This window comes from Ammospiza caudacuta, chromosome 9, assembly GCF_027887145.1.
Source record: "Ammospiza caudacuta isolate bAmmCau1 chromosome 9, bAmmCau1.pri, whole genome shotgun sequence".
Classification (NCBI taxonomy): Eukaryota; Metazoa; Chordata; class Aves; order Passeriformes; family Passerellidae; genus Ammospiza; species Ammospiza caudacuta.
This window is the reverse complement of record NC_080601.1, coordinates 15,000,881-15,022,075: the sequence shown is the minus strand read 5'-3', so window position 1 is coordinate 15,022,075 and position 21,195 is coordinate 15,000,881. Positions and strand designations below refer to the sequence as shown.

Sequence of the window (21,195 nt, the reverse complement as noted above, 5' to 3'; positions counted from 1 at the left end):
CCGCCTGGGGCCGGTGCGGGGCTGTCTGTCTCCCCCCCCCGGGGCCGGTGCGGGGCTGTCTGTCCCCGCCTGGGGCCGGTGCGGGGCTGTCTGTCTCCCCCCCTGGGGCCGGTGAGGGGCCTGTCCTGCCGGGGCTCACCACGCCCCGCAGCTCCCGGCAGGTTTTTCACCGGCCGGCCCCGGCCCTCCCTCGCACGGAGGCCGCGGCGGGGCGGGCAGAGTGAGCCGGGGCCGCAGCGGCTCCTCCTCCTCCTGCCGCTCCCCGGCACCGCCCTGCAGCGCCGGCAGCACCTGGGACGGGCGGTGATAGCAGCGGCTCCCAGGACCTTCGGTAGGCGCGACCCCGCGGTGGGACGGGACTGGGGCGAGGGGCCGGGGCCGCCCGGTGCGGCAGGACCGGGCCGGGGCTGTGGGGTTATGGGCTGGGCCCGTGTCCCCGCCGGGACGGGATCCTGGGGCGGCCGGAGCTCGCAGGGTGACAGGCAGCGGCTCAAGGGCTGGCCGGGCGAGCTCGGGGCTTGCGGCAGCTCCGCCGCTGGGAGGAAGCAACGCCTGCTTCCTGGGGAAGTGTGCTTTCAGAGCAGAGGGCATGTTTTGGTGTTGTAGCTGCAGTTCGGTCCTTTGCCTGTGTCCGTAGTTTATCTTGAGTTTATAATTTTGGTGTGTACAGTTGTCAGGAGAAAGCAGCCTAAGATGGTAGGCTGGCCATTACGCAGTGCTTTTTTACTCCCCCCGAAGGCCTCTTTCTCTAAACTGCTCGTAGTATACTTTATCTCTTCTTATACCATATGTACTTCGAATGTCTTTAAGATAATTGTCTTCAAGCCACTTCAGTTGTCTTTAAACGAAAACTCTTCAAACTCTTGCTATGCTGTAGCTACATGTGTGACAGAACACAGCACAAATATCTCCATATTCAGAAAAGCAGTTCCTTCTTGTCCCCATCCTGTTTCTGTAAGGGAATACTTCTGTAAGGCAGTACTTCTGTGGAATATATTTTTCTTTTTAAATATATTTATAGTAGTTCCTGGAAGCTTCTTCCTGTTAAGGAGGAGCTGTCGAGAAGTAACGTTCTGAAGGGAGTGGCAGAAGCATGGGAGGCATCTCAGCCTAGGACGGGGACAGATGGCACTGGGGCAGGAGGTGTGGAGGGAAAGCAGACCGGCCAGAGAGGAGAAGTGCTGCTGCGGTGTGTTTCGATGAAGGAGCTGATTATGGGGGTTATGCCCCTGAGAGCCCGGCTGCTGTCGGTGTGGGAGGTTCATTCCCTGATACCTCCCCCAGCATACAGTTATTTTCTGTGGAGTGAGTCAGTGCTTTGCTGGAACACCCCGGGTCACGTCAGAAACGATACAAACGCAGTGCAAGTGTATGGTTGCTGTAAAGCCTGAGTGTATGAACCCTTTCCCCATAGCTTGGCTATTTCTGTAATTTCCTGTATTTTGAGTTGCTGTAAGAGTCATGTGTACCACTCTCCTCCCACTGATGCAGCAGATAACTTGAACTGAGTATTGCTTATGTGTTTGCCTGTAACCCTGTCCCCAGTACATTTCTGCTGAGTGCCTAATGATTTTATGTCAACAATATTTATGATATTTTTATTCCTTTCTCTTGCCTGACCTTAGTATAAGGTCAGAGGCCAAATGTCTGCCTGGATTTAAAATTTCTGGAGTAGCCATCACATTCATTCATATGATTTATCCCCACTTTAGCTCATTATTTATAGTCCCCAAAAGTTTTGGATTGTTAGACTGAGAACTCTGTGAAATGTCAAAATCACTAAAAATGTAACAAAACCAGCAGTGGGATGGACCTATTTTATTGGGGGTGTTTATGTAGTCAGCATTGTAAAGACATAGTGTTAGATAACAACTTAAAATACAAAACCTGATCTGCTATAAAAAATCAAGCCGAGAAGTTTGTCTGATTTAAAGATTATGGGAGATGCTGTTTGCTAAACCTCTAGCAATTTTGGAAGATGGAGCTTCAATAGGGTCTGTTCAATAGCACTGCTTTAATCAGGGCCAAGATAGAGCCAACCTAATTCTAGATCTGTGATAGCAATGGAGGTATATATAAAAAAAACCTAGTTGAAGCAGTGATGTAATTGAAAACAGCAGATGGTTGAATTGTGACAACAGAAATAGTAGGGCTTTTCAACAAACTGCAAGTCTCTTTTTAGCCAAGCCTCTATATAATAATTTGTAGAAACTTCTCTGTCAGTTTCAAGTTGTGCTTGGAGGCTTCCATTACATCAAGTATTCAGCTAAGTAATGGCACCAGTGTTATTTCTTTTGTTTATTTCGTACTTTCATGTTTACTACCTTGAACCATGTTTCCTATTGTATGTATTTTTCAAGTGTTTTATGTAAACTGTTGGAAATAAGGACAGGGACTTGTTAGCTGCATGCAGTGTGTTTTGTTTTGAGTTTCTTTTGAAGGTAGCAAAAGACTTTTTAAAGGAAAGGAAAAGGCTGCTTATTTACCCTTCAGTGAGCAGCACTTTCACCTATTTGAAACTTGAGTTGTCCCTTTACTTCTGCCAGTTTATTTGAAAGTGGGTGTGGCTGATACAAATGCTGAATTTCCTTCTCAGTTCTCCAAGCTGGGAAGAATGTAAAGCAGATAAGCAAACCTAAGAACAGCAATAGGCATTTATTTTGTATTGCTTCTATTGTTGCTCTGTGCTTGTTCCTGATTTTATCAGCACTCGCTAGACAACCTTGATAAGAAGTTAGATCCTGAATGGGTAAACCTGGAATCAGCTATGGGACAGAGCTGTGGGACTCAGTGGTGTCCTTCCAAGAGACAATTCTGTCACATTCTTGTGTGATTCTTGCTTGGCACCTAGTTTTTTTTTTGTATGTATATCCATACTGTTCAGCGGTGACAGATGCTGAATGTGGAGCAGTGCCAGCCGTTAGATTGTGAATAAACTGAATAAAACAAACACAGCCCCACCCAGCTCCACTACCTGGCTGTTCCTGTGCCGTGCGCTGACACTGTGCCCTCTGCTCGGTAGCAGTGGTCTTGTTTGAGATCTTCAAAGACAGGGAACCAAGTGTGGCCTCCTTTTTTGCCTTATGTGCTGTCTGTTTGAGAGAGAACTTGCTACCTTACTTGGTAAGGGAAGGTTAAAAATCTTTTGGAATTCTTATTTTGGTTGGTTTTATTTGTTTTGGGTTTTTTTTTCCCTTTTGCTGCAAAGTATGGGGGGTGAGGGTTTTTTTGAGGGCATTGGGAAATTCTTCACCAGTAGGAGAGGTGGGCTTCCAATTCAGGCTTTTAGATCTTCTGGTGAGCTTAAGAACTGTCAGATACATCAGTTCCATATTAAAGATCCAGATGAGTTTTAATGCTTCTGAAGGTCTCTTTATTGTGCTAAACTTTACTATAGTCAATATGTAGCGAAGTGATACTTGCTATAACTAATTTTTGCACCCCAAAGACCTCTGCCTTGGCTAGAAAAACATGTCTGATTTTGGACTTGGGCCTATTAAGTTGCTCTGAATTAAATGCTTAAGTTGCCTGAAGCAGACAGGCTGAATATTTCTTTTATTATTGCTAGAGATAACAACTTTAAGCTTGGGAATTTGCACTTATTTAGTAAACAGTGTACTTATCTATAGTCACAATAACTGGTTGTTTGCTATGCTTGGCAGTGTTTTAAAAATACTTGGTTTTCTATTAGCTAGGAGAATAAATGCATCTTACAAATGTTGGGATTCTGGGGGAAAAACACTTCTCAGTAGTAAGCTTTGAGGACTAAAGCTTGCTGATCTCAAGTGCAGTCTAGATTTGAAGGCTATAGTCTTGCTTTCTTTTCACATCCCCTGTTAATGGTTGCTTGGAAATACTTGTCTGTTTTACTACTCCAAGCTGGTTCTTGAATAATTGTGTTCCTGGAAAGAATTAATCAGCTGAAAATGACTAACTCCTTATAGCCTGGAGTGAGTGAAGGTTTGTCCATTTGCCCACTGAGTCAGTAGAGAACATAGCTCAGACTAATTATAGTAATTTTTTTTTTGCAACAAATTATTTTCTGTAACAAGTTATGAGTTTGAAATAGGAAAACCTCATTCCATTACTTCTTCAAACATCTGTTAACCATAATTTGTTTTGTTTTTTTTTTTTTTCTTGCTTGTTTTGTTGTTTGGAAGGTGTCTATCTGTATTGTCATAAATATTTTGACTGAATATTTTATATATTTGAGAGTGTTGATGTGTGCTACAAAAGGAAGAAGTTGCATCAGGGCAGAGTAGGGATCCAAAATGAAACTCATCTCTTGGAATTAACTAATGTTTTTGCTGCATATAGATCTTGAAAGTCCATGCAGCTCAACTAAGTTATTTGGGTTTTGAAGCCCTGCGTAGGGCTTCTGTCACTGGAAAGGCTACAGGAATGTTATTAGTAATATTTTTACAGCTCAGTTGTAGCTTATGTGGGTGTGTCTTCCCACTCAGCTTTTCTTTGTTGAACATGGCATCTCTTTTCAGTTCAATTTTGGCTAAAGCTTGCAAGTGCTACCTTTTTCACCCCCTTGCCCCAGCAGGTCAAAGTGCTAGATTATTTATTGTAATAAAATAGATTATGGTATTGAATTAGAAGGATCACTAAAACTGGCAGAGCTCCTGAGTCATAATACTGGCAAGCAATTCAAATGGATAGTTTTTAGAAAAACTTCATATATGAGTTTGTTTTTGTTACACCATCTATTCACAGCTGTGAGTTGGTTTGGGCTTTTTGTTAAGGAAGCTTTTTTTTTTGTAGGAGGTAGATGATGTGTTTTAATACTCCTTAAATATACATTGTTGGATGAAATCCACTAAAAGTTTGTAAAGGTGAACAATGAGTGATAAGATCTGTGTAAAAGAGGTTTCCTGAGTGTTGGCTGGCATGAACTCAGCCTTGTTGGAAGATAAATCCATTCCACTAAATTAGGTTTTTTTTCATAGTGAAAGGAAGGCTAGGCAGGAGTCACATACACAGAAGACTTAATGATAAAACAAAATTTCCAGACTATTTATCCATCAGGATGAAAAATATTACAACTGATACAGGAGAGAACGACTTGTATGCTGCAGTGCATGAGTCAAAGATAAATCTTTCTCAGGCTGGTAAATAGCAGTTAGCTGGTTCAGTGCTGACTGTGGTTTGTCCTTGTCTTGGAAAAGCACAGTGCTGGATGCCTGAGCTCATATCTGATGAAAAACGACAGCATATTGTAAGGTGGTAAATTCTGTTCTGCTGGTTTCACAATCAGGGATCAGTCTCAGAGCAGGTATTGTAATTTATAGCTTCAGGCTGCTTTGTCTGCTGTATCCTGGTAATTAACCTTGTGGAGGAGTCAAGGCCAAGGGTTTAACTTTACTCAGTGATACCTGTGAAATGGGCATAATTAAATAATTTTGAACTAATAAACGTTATGGTTTTTCATCTCTTTTTGTTCTGAAGTTATTGTACCATGGCATAGCTGGAGCCTGAACAGCAGCCACTAAATAAACTCCAGGAATGGGTGTGAATGCAGTGGCTGAGCTTATTGCTATTGCACCTTGAAGCATAACTTTTCTGGCAGCCTTGAAGTTTTCTTCTTTATTTCTGCTGTTATGGAATTTGTAGTTTTGTTATAAATTTTTCAAGTTGTAGTCCTTCTGTACTGTATCTTACAGAGGCATATTTTCAAGATTCCTGTTGAAAGTCTGTCACAGATTTAATCTTTTATGAACATGCCTGTTCCCTCTTAGCTTTGCAAGCAGCAGAAAAATGCTCAAGGGCCTGAATGGTTTATAGTTTGCAGTGTGAAGCATGATAGCAATGTTGACTGTGGGAGTAAAACCTCAGGTCTTTATTTACTGAGGTGGACCTCTGGGATTGAATACTGGGACTGGGGAGAGGACCTTGACAGTAGTTGTTCTTTATTTTCTTCAAGGCACTCCCTCTTTCCATGTGTGGTTTGGTTGTTTGGATTTTTCCCTTGTCTTATGCACTACATTTTTTTTTTGACTGAGCAAACAAAGACCTTGCTGTTCCTGTGTCCTCCCACGCAGTGTTTGTACAGCAGGGTGGGTTTCCATATCTTCTGTTCCCTTGCCTGTGTCACCCCTTTGCTATCAGCAGACAAGTAAGAATTTTAGTAAAATATGGTGGATGTAGCAGGAGAAAGTGTGGAAGATGAGAGTAGAAGATGACATGGAGGCTTTGTTGAGGGAGTGATTGGGAAAGGTGACTTCCTATGTTAATATTTCTAAATTTAGAGTATTGGCCAACAGAGGCTCAAAGGCACTGTGGAAAAGGTGGCGATCAGGGAAGTTTCTGAGCATGAAAAGTCAGTGTGTTTGCAGCTCCAGTTTGCCTGGAATCAAACCAGTCTGGGAAAATTTCCCCTTGGAAAAGCCCTGGATAAATACAGTGTTCAAAAGAAGTAAGTGGAACATTTTTATATAGAAACTAGCATTTTTTTTCGGGTTGCTGAAGTTGGCTGGTTTTTTTTTCCTCAACCTCAGTTTTCATAGCCAAAAGGCTCTTTTAATCTTGGGGGTTTTTCCAGTTTGAAATGAGCGTTCTATATGGGATTAAAAGCAATCAAACAGACTTGCTAAGAAAAACAAAACCTATCCCATTGCTTCTCACCCTCTAGCACAGAAAACGGTTCTTTGCCTTAAATTTGTGTCTAAAGCTTTATTGAAAAAGGCATCTCAAAATATTTTTGAGTACCCTGTTGTTACTGTATCTTTATGTAAAGCTAAAAAATAACTAAAAATATAATTATGATTTTACCTGAGGAAGTAACACTAATTTTGGTGTTGTAAATGTACACATTGACATCACGCATGCTAGGAATCTAGATTGTGGGGGTTCTGTGGTTGGTTTTTGAGTGATGTGGTAATAATTGCTCTTTTATTTTTCCATGCTTTATTACGCAAAGCCCATTTCTGAATGAGAGAGGCTCTGAAGTGTGCCAGGCTGCCTTCTGTTGAGTTTTTGTAATGTTATTTTTATTCTGCTGGCCTCTCTGCCCTGCCATGCTCGGGTACCTAGCCGGAGGTGGCAGCGTGGGCCCAGCGCTCGCAGCTCCAGCCTCTGGCAATGGTGGGGCCAGGAGGGAGGAAGCTGCCGGCTCCTTTTCCAGCAGCAGAGGGAGAATACTGTGTTCTGCTTTTTCTTTCTCAGCCTCGTGAGTTTGGGGTCAGTCTTGGCATGGCTAAGAGCAGGCATTGCTTTTCTAATGCTGAGAAGCTGCATTCACGTATTTATTGATTCTGTTAGGTGCCACATACTGGAGCAGAAGTAAAGTAGGGTTATAACTTTTAGTGTACTCTGTTCATTGCAGTTTCTGTTAGTTCATTTCTCGCTCTTGAAATTTAAATGAGTATTGCAGCATGAAGTCTGAACAGTTTTTAAGTCAATTGCAGATTTCCTAATTGTATTTCCATATTAAAAAATAAAACCACAAAAAAAGCTGTTTCTCCATTTCAGAGTTGCTATGCAATAGAGCCATGCAAACCAGAAAGGGAACTTAATGTGATAATGCAAAATGAAAACAATTTCACAAGAACAGCACCCCTGCCAACTCAAACCAAATTTAAAACAAAATTCCACAGCTGAAACCCAAAACACAGCAAAACATGCCAGATGCAAAAGGTAGTGCTTTAGGGGAAAGGGTTGGGGGGGGGGGAAATGGGATAATTCACACAGCAGTTCTAAAAATAGAATGTGGCTTGTCATTAAAAATAGCCTTCAAAAAGTTAACAGTCATTATAGATATTTTCTTCTAGTTACTTTTACCGTTCTTCCTGGTAGCTGTTCTTTTTAAAATAAGGCCCTTGTATTCTGGAAGCCAGTTTTAATTTTGTCCTTCATTTAGCTGTTCTTCCTTTCTGACCTCCACTTCTATTTTGGACAGGTAATGACTTTGTGCAGTTCTGTGCTGACAGAGGCACTATCCATTTTGAGAGACTCAATTTGTTCTGGTGATCTTACCCTATCAGTAAACCCTTCCTATTTTATGGCAATGCTGTAAGCATGAAAGTGTATCCCTTCTGCTTCTTACTCTGACCTTGCCCTTCTGCAGATGTTTGCATTTAGGTGCCTTCTAACAATTTCTTTTAGTTACTCACTTGAAAATGTAGCATCTTTGTCAGATGATTTTCTACTCTTCCTTGATAAGACAGTTCTGTATATGCTGGAAACTTCTGGAGGTTTTAATAGCACAGTAAAGGAAACAAGTTCAAGTAATACATCCCTAACAACATCATAGAGCAAGCAATAAGTAGCAACTGCAACAAATGAGAAAACAAATAGTGTGAGGAGTGACTCTGCAACTGCTTAGCTGTCTGTTTATTAGTCAGGAAGTGGGAAGAGGTTTCTAAGGGAAAAGCTGGGACAAAGTGTGCAGGTTATGTCTGAATTTTGGTAACTGGCTATTGCATACATGTTGCCTCTTAGTGTTATGTGGTGTAGTGAGTGAAGCATTACAGAAAATAACCGCGTCACACAAATTTTGCAGGTCTTTGCAATGAGTTACCCAGGCTATCCCCCAGCGGGTGGATACCCTCCAGCTGCCCCAGGTAAGTTGTTCAGATGAAGTAAACATTAAATGCAGTGGTGGTTCTATCTGGAGTGGAAACATGGCATAGATGAAGAACAACAATGTGGAGGGTTTCCTTGACTCCCTAAAGCTTTCTGTACTTGCTTGTTAAATCCTGTTTTATCTGGGCTGGGGATTCTGATTTGTCTAATATGTGTGTTCTGCCATGTGCTCATATAGTAATGTCCAGTTTCATTCTCAAATAAAGCACAGAGCATTAGGAAATGGTCTCAGCTTGACCAAATCCAATAAATGACAAGGATCAATGTCTGGTTCATTCTGAGTCTTCAAGGTGGGTAATGAGACAAATGAATATGGGGAGAAATCATTCATACAACTGACAACCATATCCCCCAAAGAAATAGGAAATTATCCTTAATTTACTATTCTTAGGCAGGTGGTTGTGTACAAAATGGAGAGGGCTATTAAAAAGGGTAACAGTAATAACATAAAGCTGATGAAATACTCAACCACTGCTTAGTTACCAAGCTGAACTTTACAGTTCTTAGTGTTGTTGTAAGCTAGAACGAAAGGGCTGGAGTTATGTAGGTATGGTGAAATGTGGCATTAGGCTAGCTCAGGAAGGGGAAGCAGTGTACAGTGAGAAGCCCAACCAGCCAGGAGGATAAAACCTATTTTTCAGCAGAGTATTCTGTCTAAAGACTATACTGCTGTGTGCAGACAGGTTATGACTTTGGGTGCCTGGAAATGTTCTGTTGTGCTCTGTGGACACCTCTCAAATTAGCAAAGTGGAATTACTATCTTGCTACTGGAATACCCAGACAGCTTTGTACTTTAGGTGCTCTCAAGTCAAAATATGGTGTTAACAGTCTTTAGTGTAAACCTTCAAAGAGGTTTAGAGTTAAGTGAGATCTTACAGACTCAGTGATAACTGACATGATTAGAAATACCCAGTGAGACTTCTCCTTTTATAATAATTGCACTGCTACCTTGCACTTCTTCAGTTGATTATCCTGATAGTGTTGAAAATACATTACATTAGAAATTTAAGTAGTAAGAACTTTCAAAAGGCATAGTTTCTTGTTTCAGCACATGTGTGTTTGATTTCAGGTAGCAGTCCTTGGGGTGGTGCTGCCTATCCTCCTGCAAATCCACCTCCAATTGGTCTGGAAAATGTGGCTGGCTATGCCAACCAGTTCAATCCCAGCCACATGGCTGGAATGGTGAGTTTGCTTTCATTTAATGTGTTCTGCTGTGATGTCCTTAAGGGCAAAGTTGAGCTTCTGGAATTGTCACTGAGAGGTTTATCACTTGAATTCTGTGCCTTTCTGTCTAATCTGTTTAGGTGTTGAGCATTCAATATCTCCTATTGAGGAAAATGGTTCCTGCAAGCTATTTCTTATTTTAGGAAAACAGAGCACTAGTTAAATGTTGTTAACAGTCTAGCTTCAAAAGTTGTGGACATAAAACTAATATAACTTGGCATTTGCTGTGTAGAGGAATTCACATGGGCAAACGCAGTCTGGATTTTGCCTATTTACCTGGATTTTGACCAGTCAGAGTAATGAAAAAAAGCTGTATAATTAGAGGTATCAATGATTCATCCTTGAAAAAAATATGGGATCAACAGTCTCTTACAAACACTGATGTTAAACAGATGGAAGTAAAAACCTTTTACATTGGAAACATCTACATTTTCTTCAGTCAGTGTGATTTATTTTTTTTTTCCTAGAGCAGAAGTGAGTGACACTTCTGACAACTTTAGTCTTCAGAAATCTGTTATGCTGCATAAGGAATGCAGTTTGTAGGAAGATATTTGCATCATAGATGTTTTTCTGAGGAAGTGATTAAATGAAGCGATTTGGCAGCCAGCAGGCAAATTCAACAACAAGCTATCTAGGATTCTTGAGCCGATATCCACAGCAGCTAGTTTCTGACAGTGCTGCAGTCATCCAATGTCACTTCTGGTTTCTCTCTAGAAGAAAGATTTCAGTGATAAGATTTTGATGTGAAGTGGAATATCTTAATTTCAGTTTCTGCAGAAGTCTTTCCAAATATAGTCCAGGAACTCCTGCTAGTTGTAAACTACTAACACATCCTAAAACAGCCAAAGGTTGCGTAAAGTCCTTGCATCCAGGTGCAGCCTTGTGATCACACAAGGCAGCAATGGGCAAAGAAAGGATTATTTGGTGTAAAGTTTTAGGCAGATTTTTCTATCCTGGTTGCTATCTTCTGCAGATAAAGAGCTATCTGTGTTGGTGGGAGGGAGGTTGTATTGTATTAAGCATGTTACTGAAACTCAGCTGTTGGTGCTCCTTCCTCTCTCTTGTTTTATTGCTGTCACTGCAGGCATCCAACCTGGCAGGAACCTTTGGAGGGGCAAATCTTCCACAAAGCATGTATCCTTCCACACCTGGGGGTTATCCACCGGTTCCTCCAGGTGGTTTTGGGCAACCCCCACCAGGACAGCAGCCTTCCTACGGAGGATACCCTCCGCCTGGAGGAAATCCCCCCTCCGGAATGCCATCTTACCCCGGATACGGGGGCGGCCCCGTGCCAGGCCAGCCCACACCACCTCCTGCCCAGCAGCCCATGAGCTATCCAGGCCTTCCAGCAACTCACCCAGGGCAGCAGCCCATGCCAAGCTATCCAGCAGGTCCAGCTGTGAACCCGTCTATGCCTTCCTACTCAGGAGCTACAGGGCCTGCAGTCACTCCTGCAACAGTAAGAGCATTCACTGCTTTTCAGTTGAGGTGTGACTGTATATGTGTTCCTCTGCCTTTTCTTTGTGTGTATTAGTGTAAACCGATCCCAACATTGAAAAGAAAGTTGTGAAAAAAAGTTTGAGTAAAGAGAGTGACAGAACCTTTCCAAATGCAAGCACTATGAGCTTATATTGTCTTGAAACAAATTATGTTTTACCATGGTATCCAAGAAAAGAGGTTTGATATGAATTCGAATTAATTAATTAATCTTGCCTTTCCTAACTTTAGCAAGTATTGCCAGTTGTATATACAGTATCATCAAACCTTAATTGGAGAGCAGATTTAATGTCAGTAAACATTGATCTTGAATTTTCCTGTAAATTGTGTCTAGGCATTAACAAATTGCTTAAGGCAAGGTTGGTTTGAGTTTTCTTTATTACTTTTCTCACATAAAGAAAACTGATAAGTGATCATCTTCCTTAAGTAGTAAACCACAGCATTTCACTATTTGACACTAATATGCTGCTAACACTGCTGTTGTTTAACACTACTGATCTCATTTCAGCACAGAAACCGAGGTACAATCACTGATGCGCCAGGCTTTGACCCTCTGAAGGATGCAGAAGTCTTAAGGAAGGCCATGAAAGGGTTCGGTGAGCAGTCTGAGGATTTACATTTCAGTTAAAAGTAGGACTGCATCTCCATTCAGCACTGATATTTATTTCTTGGTATGTGTGTACTGAGCAGGGCTGAGTGTGTACTGAGTCCTTCGTTATCAGAAGTACTACTGGAAGTTCATGTGGGCATAAACAATACCATGAGTTTGGTTGAGTTTTTCTTTGTATTCTTACTGTGTTTGTCAGCTCAAAGTTCTGTGGTTGTACACAAGAGTAGATACTGTAGATAAATTCAAGGCATTCATGTCCTTCTGCTGGGTTTAGAACAGGATGAAATAGAGACAGAAAGCTGAATCCTCACTCATTCTGTGGTGTCTCTGTGTGTGTACAGGAACTGATGAGCAGGCAATCATCGATTGTCTTGGAAGTCGTTCAAACAAGCAGCGGCAGCAGATAATCCTGTCCTTCAAAACAGCTTATGGGAAGGTAAGTACATTGTGAGGACAGAAGGAAGAAGAAAGAAGAGCCTGCATCCCTTCAGTGGCAGTCAGAAGACATAATGGTGGGAAAAAAAGATTGGAAGGTGCATTAGGGGAACAAGGTTCTTGGGTCATAACCAGTTCAGAGTTCTGCATTTTTACCCATGCTTGACTTCTTCATGCAGTGTTGCAGATGAAACATGTAAAGCAGTTTCTATGCTAAATGGTTAACTTTGGCTCTTGGATCTGTGCAATCTATTTAATTGGACCTAAATGGCCTCAGTGTACAAATACCATTGTACTGTTTTAGTATTAAGTGGAATAGCTTTACTTTGAACATACATTACTGGTGCTTACACATAAAGAATTCTTAGTAAAATGTGTATTTTTGGTGTTTGCTTTGGTCAGGTTTGGTCTTTATGCATTTTTCCTTGTTTTTCCTTCTCATTAGGATTTGATCAAGGATCTCAAATCTGAGCTCTCAGGTAACTTTGAGAGGACAATCTTGGCAATGATGAAGACACCTGTCATGTTTGATGCTTATGAAATCAAGGAAGCTATAAAGGTTTGTGTAGGAGATACAAATTTACAACATAGAGGAAATAGTTGTGCTGGTAAAATACTTGGTTGTCATTTACAAGTTTGGATTTATTTGGGATTACTTGCTTTGATTTCCTACAAGGTTTTATTCTGCATTTTTCCCTATAATTTTGTTACATTTCTTTTGTACTAGGTTGTAGAAATCAAGAATCTGAAGTGTTTCTCCTTTGTTTTTTTTAGGGTGTTGGCACAGATGAAAATTGTCTCATTGAAATCTTAGCTTCCCGCAGTAATGAGCACATTCAGGAGCTCAACAGGGTCTATAAAGCAGGTTTGATCTTTTGCATCAAAATTTTCTTCCTTTTCTTACTCAATCACTGACTGCTAGTAAGAATTTAGGAAATGAGCAGGGTTGTATGAGGATTCACGTCTCTGTCTTTTCCAGAATATAAGAAAACCCTGGAGGAAGCAATAAAAAGTGACACATCTGGGCACTTTCAGAGGCTTTTAATTTCACTTGCTCAGGTACTTGCCTGCTGGGATTTTGGAATTTGTTTGCTGTGTGTTTGTAGGTGGTGTGGATTTTGTTTGGTTTGGTTTTGGTTGTTTTGTTTTTTAATGTAAAAAAAGGCAGCTCCTCAAAGCCCACCAGTAATGTTTTTGGGTCTTGTAATTCTTTCAGGGAAACAGAGATGAAAGTACAAATGTTGACATGTCTGTTGTCCAAAGAGATGTACAGGTCAGTAGAAATGCTTCATTTTTTCTAAGTATAGTCAACTCAATATGCTGAAATTTGGCTGTGTGGATTCTGCTTACTGTTAGTTTTGGACACCTTGTGATGACTTCTGATGCAGTGCTTATCTTTAAGTGGATAGAAGAGAGATAAGAAGCTGTGACAGCATTAGACCCATGTAGGTGCAATATAGAGATGAATTGGCTTTTCCAAATGTTGGATTATGCTGCTTTCTAAGGAAATTGTCTGAAGAGATTTGAGATGATAGGTGTGTGGATTAAAGTTTAAACTATTCAACACCTGCATTAGCCTTTGCATGTTGTTTCACAAATCTGGAGTTTTGCAGCAAATAAGGCACTTGGACTTAATAATGCTTGGCCCATTTCTTTTTCTGTATCTTCCTTTCACTACATAGCAAAGTGGAAACCCTGCATTGTTTTAGCCATACTAGAGTCATTTAAATAGTAGTGTCATTAGCTTTCTATCTAGTGTGCCTTAGCCAAAACACAAGAACGTCCCAGAGCACACCTAGAATTGTTGAAGGGAACCTAGATGTAAGGACTGTTAGGAAGAACAATGTCCCTTCCTTCAGTAATATGGAGCACTTCTGTTTCAGCAAGCTAGAAGACTGAAGCATAGCATAGGGAAGGTTAGAACTAGTTGCTATTTATTGCTTGCTCCTGTTTTGCAGTAGTGCATAGGCTAAGAAGTTTAAAAGGAGGAGAGGCTGCAAGGAAGCAAATCTGTAATTCAACTGTTCAGCCTGAGTGCTTTTCTGAGTAATGACGTGTGAATTCCCTTCTGTGCTCAGGAGTTGTATGCAGCTGGAGAGAACCGTCTAGGAACTGATGAATCCAAGTTCAATGCCATTCTGTGTGCCAGAAGCAGGGCCCACCTTACAGCAGGTAATGATGTCTATATAAACTGTAACTCGATTCTGTTGAGTGTAATGATAAAAATGTACAGCACTGCTCTGTGCCTGAATTTCCTCCATCTGCAAAATGAGCCCAGAAAGATACCAATGAAAAGCAAGGTGAATTCTGCTGAGGAAAAGAAAGGATCACCTTTCTTAGATACCAGAGCAGGTAGAGGGCATACTTGTTCAAGTGATCCTCTGATGAAAGAATTGCAAAACTGGAATTGTTTCAGTCTTGCATACTTGTGTGTGCAAGACACTTGAAAACGTTCCCCTTTTACTTGCTAACATAAGGCGCTACATCAGTCTGTCGTGGTGGAAATGTTTTAGTAACTACACAGAACTTCTGCATTGTGCTATTGGGTGCAAGGTACTTATATGAAGGAAAGGGGTGTGTATGAGAACCTGAATATTTTCTTCTTAGCTTTATTGAGACCGGAAGCTTTCCTAAAAAATGGCTGTGCTTTCTTGGTCTAGCCCTTTAATGAAAAGGGCACATCTAGACAAGCTAGGAGGAGCATGATAGCATGTCAATGGTTGATAACAGTATTAATCCTTGAGATGTTCAAACTAGTGTGAGTACACTGTAGTATCCAGCTGAGAAGTGCCACTGAAATGAAGCCATCCAGCACATTGCAGTGCCACCTCTTGTTGTGGAACTGGAATCTTTCTTTTCCATTTGCAGTCTTCAGTGAGTACCAGCGGATGTGTAACCGGGACATTGAAAGCAGCATATGCCGTGAGATGTCTGGAGACCTGGAGATGGGCATGCTGGCAGTAGGTATGTGCCACCTCAGCAAGGTCATTCCTGCTATTCCAGTACAGCTGCCTCAGGTGGGGTCCCTGACTTCAGCTAAGGGTGTTCTTATTAGTGGTAATTCCAGTTTTCTGCTTTTTATGTTGAGCTTTCTGTGAAGGCATTTGGGATTAGTAAAGTGGGGCACTTCACCTCAAAATGACAGATGAAGCTTTTTTATTTCAGGCAACTGCAGAATTTCAATTTCACATGTTAAAATGGGGAACAATTCTATAATATGTAATTATTAACTATAATTGACACTGCTTTAAGAAGTGAACTTTACCAACTCATGGGTCAGTGAGAATGGAGTATTTAGGACAATTTTAGAAATCATTCATTAAAATACAGCATTAGCCCTCTAATTAGTTACTTCTACCTCTATTTAGTAGAAAGAAAACTTAAATTTCATTGCAAAAGGGTTTTTTTTTCTCACGTTTACTGTGGCTGCAATTTTTTAAAATCTTGAATTGCCCCCAGTACTTCTGAGGAGTTAAACCTCTTACCTCAAGTCTACTGTTGTCTCTTCAGAAGTAGTAATTTGTTTCCATGAGGTTGGGACAAGGCCTCAAGTTGCTGTGCAGTAGTTTTATTTAAAATGCTTTATTATAGATAGAACTGTGAACCACTTTCCTGTCTTTTTTCTTTACGTCTCAATTTCTTTTTCTGTTTATTACTGTAAATATATTGTGGTATCTAGAGCTCCTGCTTTAAAAGTGTCATTCTTTGGTTTTGGATATGGTAGTAATGGAACCAAACCCAAAAACTCTTACCAAAATGGGAAAAATGGACTTTGCATCACTTGGAAATGAGATAGAAGATATTTAGTTCAACCACAACAGATTTTTTTTGCTGAAGTTTGTAACAAAGTCTTGGCAAAATGAAAATCAATTTTAAAAGCCTCATTTTTTCACTCCTGTCTTGTGCATGTGTGAAATATGTAACTACTGTTCTTATTCTGCTTGGCCACATTGTCGTTGTACTGATCTTTTAATGACACAAACTAGATCTAGGTCATTGTGTGTGATTGTTTTACAAACCTTTTCCAGGATTCAATCTTTGTCACCTCAGAAACTACTGTTAGAAAACCAAGCTTAGGGAAAAGATATTTCTGTTTGTAGAAAAATATTGCCTTGGTAAAGTAACTGCTCAGCATTTAGAAGGCATTTGACTTCATGGAGCTTCATAGTGACTTGACAGCTCTCCATGCAGGTCCAGATTTAAAATTGAGACTGTAGCTGGCAGACAAGCTAGCTTGTCTCAATAGCCCTTTGAGCAGGGCTTGTCATTAATATTTACTGAATAACTCCCTTTATTAAATAGATTCTGTGCGGTTTTTTATTTATATGTACATACACATGTATCTATATCAGTAAGTTATATTAATGTCATTTGTTCTGTGGACCTTACTTGCAGGAAAAAAGGGGTTTCTAATTGAAAATATTTGGTTTTGCTTTCTTTAAAGCTTTCTGGATTGTACAACTGGTAACTTACAACAATATCTTTAAACATCTTAGAATGCAGGTGTGTTGTGTTAGCTAAATAGAGTGATACAGAAACATGCATTTCATTTTGTCATTCATTTTTGAACAGCGCTGTACATATCATTGACAGTTTTGTGGTGAACTGCTATCTCTCATCTACATTTTCCTACTGAGAAAAATACTTCTTCCTATACAGAATGTGTGTTCTATGAAAAACATGTCTGGGTTGACACCTTTAGTTCTGTATTGATTCTGTGGGATTGATTTTGATACCTTATTGTGCTATTAAATATCAAGTGTGGTCTGTTTCCTCTGTAGTTTGCCACAGTTTGCATGATTGTTTACTTGTAACAACGTTGCATCAATATATAGATTTTAATTCTGATCAGTGATGGAGGATTCTTTCATTATCCTGATTAACATGACAGCAATTTGACTTAGATTTTGCTCTTTCAGATTTCTGATGAGCTATGCCAATTAAATATACCATCCAGTCATTACTAAATAAGCATGTTAAAAATTTTTCATGAGTCCTGATGAACTTTGTGGCTAAAATAAGACTTTAAAATAAGGGTTGTGATGACTCACCCTTAAGGAGAAGGAACCACCTAAGATTCCCTGCTGTCATAGATGGTTTCCTAATTTGTCCTAGGGCGGGACTTGAATTTGTCACACCTTGCAGATGCATGCCCTAAAAATTTAGAATTAAGAAGCCAGTAGCACTACTACCTATATATTACTTCAGGTCTTCTGCCCCCTCCTCATCCCCTCTTTTCCCTTCATAAACAAGAATCTGGTCATTAGAATTCAAAAGTTTATTATGGCTGCTTCACACTAGATGGTTGCTACTGACAAAAATGTTTGCTTTGAGCCATGCGTTGCAGGTTTTTTAACTGTATTGCAGCTAGTGTTTGGATTAAAAAGAATTTCAGTGACTAATGGAAGGAGTGGAAGCTGCATTGTATCAAGTGTATGTTTATGTAAAATTCAAGCATGTGACTATGTCGGATAAACTCAAAAAATTACTGACTTCTGATTGAGGAGGAATGCCTTATTTCTGTAATACTGTTCCTCTGTTCCTTTTTGCAGTGAAGTGTCTCAAGAACACACCAGCTTTTTTTGCAGAGAGATTACATAAAGCCATGAAGGTAGGTGTCTGTGACAAGTTACATAAACTTACAGCGTGGAGTTTTTTTAAATGCTTGTACAGCTCTTGGGAAGGAAGTGTGCAGCTGAAGGGATTACATTTTTCACTGGGCAGATGACTAACAGTCATGATGCAGTCATTATTATGAAAGGCTGGAAAAATCTAGCTGAGTTGATTCACCTTAACACAGCAATGAATACAACTGTGCATTAAACAATAATCTTCACTTGGTGTAACACAAATCTACTTAAATCATTGCAATTGATACTTTTTAAGTAGGGAATTCTAGCAGAACTAAATGAGTAGGCCATTTAACTCACCAAATTTTCTGACCCCGTTGTATCTCTGTCAATCCCCCTATTTTTTCTGAGCTGTTGTTGTGCAGAGAAATTAGTGTCCTACTGCTGCTAAATGTAATTTATTTCAGCATGGTAGGCTAAATTCTGTTTAAGCTTATTAAGCTAGTGGGGTTATGCCAGCAAACAGTCATTTTATTTTCTTTTCCTGGTGTTATATCATACACTTTGCAGTGCATTATACTGCTGCTTTGTTTGTTTCAGGGAGCAGGAACCAAGGACAGGACGCTGATCCGCATCATGGTATCGCGCAGCGAGGTTGACCTGCTGGACATACGTGCAGAGTACAAGCGGATGTATGGCAGATCCCTCTACTCAGACATCACTGTAAGCCCTGGAGACCTGCCCTGCCCTGCCATGACAGCCCTTATGCTGGCAGAACACTGCTCCTTGTGCTGAGCAGCTGTTACCTGCACTGAGTGTGGCTGGCTGGGTTGGATTGCTGCGTTTGCTAGGAGCATGGAGGCTCAGGGCCAGAGGATGGAGAGCACTTGGGTTTGCATGGAGGCTTGATGAGCTAGAGATGGGGATGAAGCTAACAGGCAAATAAGGAAAGGAAAATTGGTCCAGAGGAGTTTCTGAGGCCTCTCTGTCCCAATCTCCTTATATGATCTTGTGGGAACCACTCAGTCCTCCAGTTGAGTAACAGAGGTGCTCTACTTCATTTGTGTATTGGAAGAATATAAAGCTTCTAAGAATCTAAAGAATTGCCTCCTCTTTCTCTTGAAAGTACAAGACTTTGCAAATAGATTAAACTTCAGATTCATTAGCAGTTGATCCACCTTCCTTTTGCTATTTAGAGCTGTACCAACAGCCCAGACTCTGGATACCTGGCCAATGGTAGGGTAATAAGAGCTGGAGGAGAGTGAGTGGTGCCACTTTTATTTACCTTGTAATGAGGGTGCCAAACCTATTAAGCCCCTGTTTATTCCTTCTGCTGTGGACACTGCGGGGCTGTAACTTGGTAGTGTTTGGAAAGAATCCGTAGAGATTCTGGAAGATAGCATGTTCCAAGTGTTTCTTCTACAGTAGTTGCATGCCCTGTAACCACCAATGTATGAGTAAAAAGCAGTGAGACATTGGTGAAAAAGCTCTGTATTACTTCTTCGCCGTGTTCCTCTTTTGATCTGGCATTGTAATTTATCATTCAGAAGCAGAGCAGGCCAAATCTATTTAATGGACAATTTTTGACCAAAATTTGGCTTCAGTAAATATGGGGTCTGTATATCCACCTATGTAAGCTCTGCTGCTTATTTCTGTAAAAGTAGAGCCAAAAATGTCTCTGGAAAGAAAGTTCTTAGTTTTTCAACTGTAGCTTCACCTCTTTTGGTTATTCTTCAACTTTTCTTTTTCTGGGTTCCTTTTCAGGGTGATACTTCAGGAGACTACCGGAAAATCCTACTCAAGTTGTGTGGTGGAAATGACTAAATGGAGCATTGAGTTTTTCTTAAAAAAGCTGCTGCAGAGCATCTTTTTTTCTCCATAAGTAAATATGTAAACCTGTAAAACCTGTTTCTTCTAAAGCAGTTGCATTTTAAAAGATAATACTACATATATCTTCAGTTCAAAAGTAGTAGGTAATAAATGCCAAGGCCCCCAAAATACCAAGCTTATGTGCCATCTGCTCAGGATTCTGTGTAGTACACTCAGCAATACATGAATGGTCATTATTTCTCTTCTGCTTATATCATATTGAAATAATGTTTGTTTAACAACAATCACAATTGTACGATTTTAAGGTGTTCTTTTGTATAAACATTGAGTGCCATTTTAATGCAAGTTTTATATCTGTTGTATGCAGAGTTGGTTTTGGGCTACCACTTCCTGATATGTGGAGATAGCAGCCTTGAGGTTTTGTGTCTAGTTAAAGCTGCTTTAAAGAAGTTTTGTCCAGTTCTGTTTCTTTACCTTGATTCTTTTCAAGGAAGTTATGTTCTACATTTCATTCTTGCTAAGGCAGACTGTCACAAGGCAGGAGTAATGTTGACAGTAGTCAAGATTCTGTCATTAATGTTTCAAGGTTTGGGATTGTGCCTTAAAAATATATATATATATATGTAAGAAGAGATTATGAAATTAAAGCTAAGTCTTTGCAGACTGTGCCTTTTGATGTCATATTGATGTATGTGAGTGATGACTCAGTTTATGTAACTTAGTTTTTCCATAGAAATTCTCTGCCAGAGGATTATTCAGAAATTGTTGTTTTGGTTAGAGTTAGGGAGTTGTGTGCTGTTGATGAGCAATTGTCTGTACATGAGACATGTAATCTGTAGTTACTGCTCAGTATTTTCAGTTTGCATGTTGTAATTTCTCTTACTCTTGGAACTCTTGAGTGTTTTTTCCCTGCTGGCATGGATGACATCTCTTCAGCTCATTGTTCTCAAAATAAAAACACATAGAGGTAAAAAGTACAAAGTGGGGGAAAGGTTTCTGAACTAGGTCAGTGAAAATAGATTGCTTGTTAATCAGGAACGTGCAACCTCCCCTTACTGAAGTACATACATGTAAGTGTTCTCCCTCTGTTGTGTAAGGGTCAGGCAGGTCTTTTTCCTAGAAGCTGTATTGCTATTTGTCTTGAAAGAAAAAGGCAATGTTGTGGATTTAATTCTGGGTTGCATTTGTCACCATGGCAAGGGAGGGGAATGTAAAGATTACAGAATATGGCAGCCATGTGTCCAAGTGATGGATTCTGACTGGAACTTGCTGGCAGGACTCTGTTTGGTCAATGGCAGCAGTATGTCCTGTGTCCAAAGGCAGACCATACAGTTAGTTCTGTCAGACAATCTGAGCATGTCTTGAGAGGAGTTTGCAGCTGGAAGTCTATCTTTGTTGGCTGAAACCAATAGCAAGGGTTCACTTCCTTGCAGGGGAAGG

The 21,195-nt window shown here is 40.5% G+C and overlaps 1 protein-coding gene across 2 annotated transcripts; it reads left to right on the top strand.

Annotated features, from left to right (window-relative positions):
* The first annotated feature begins 259 nt into the window (after nt 1-259).
* On the top strand, nt 260-20,423 carry ANXA11 (annexin A11). 2 transcript variants are annotated; one of them, XM_058810955.1, is made up of 15 exons: nt 260-331; nt 8,507-8,567; nt 9,659-9,771; nt 10,898-11,272; nt 11,819-11,906; nt 12,262-12,356; nt 12,801-12,914; nt 13,130-13,220; nt 13,335-13,414; nt 13,572-13,628; nt 14,434-14,527; nt 15,224-15,319; nt 17,908-17,966; nt 18,526-18,648; nt 19,690-20,423. In XM_058810955.1, exons 2-15 carry the CDS (start codon nt 8,516-8,518, stop codon nt 19,747-19,749), a joined length of 1,497 nt encoding a protein of 498 aa, XP_058666938.1. In that variant the 5' UTR covers nt 260-331; nt 8,507-8,515; the 3' UTR covers nt 19,750-20,423. The 2 variants fall into 2 exon arrangements, with proteins under 2 accessions (XP_058666938.1, XP_058666939.1); XM_058810956.1 differs by lacking the exon at nt 260-331 and adding an exon at nt 6,374-6,421.
* Nucleotides 20,424-21,195: the final 772 nt, after the last annotated feature.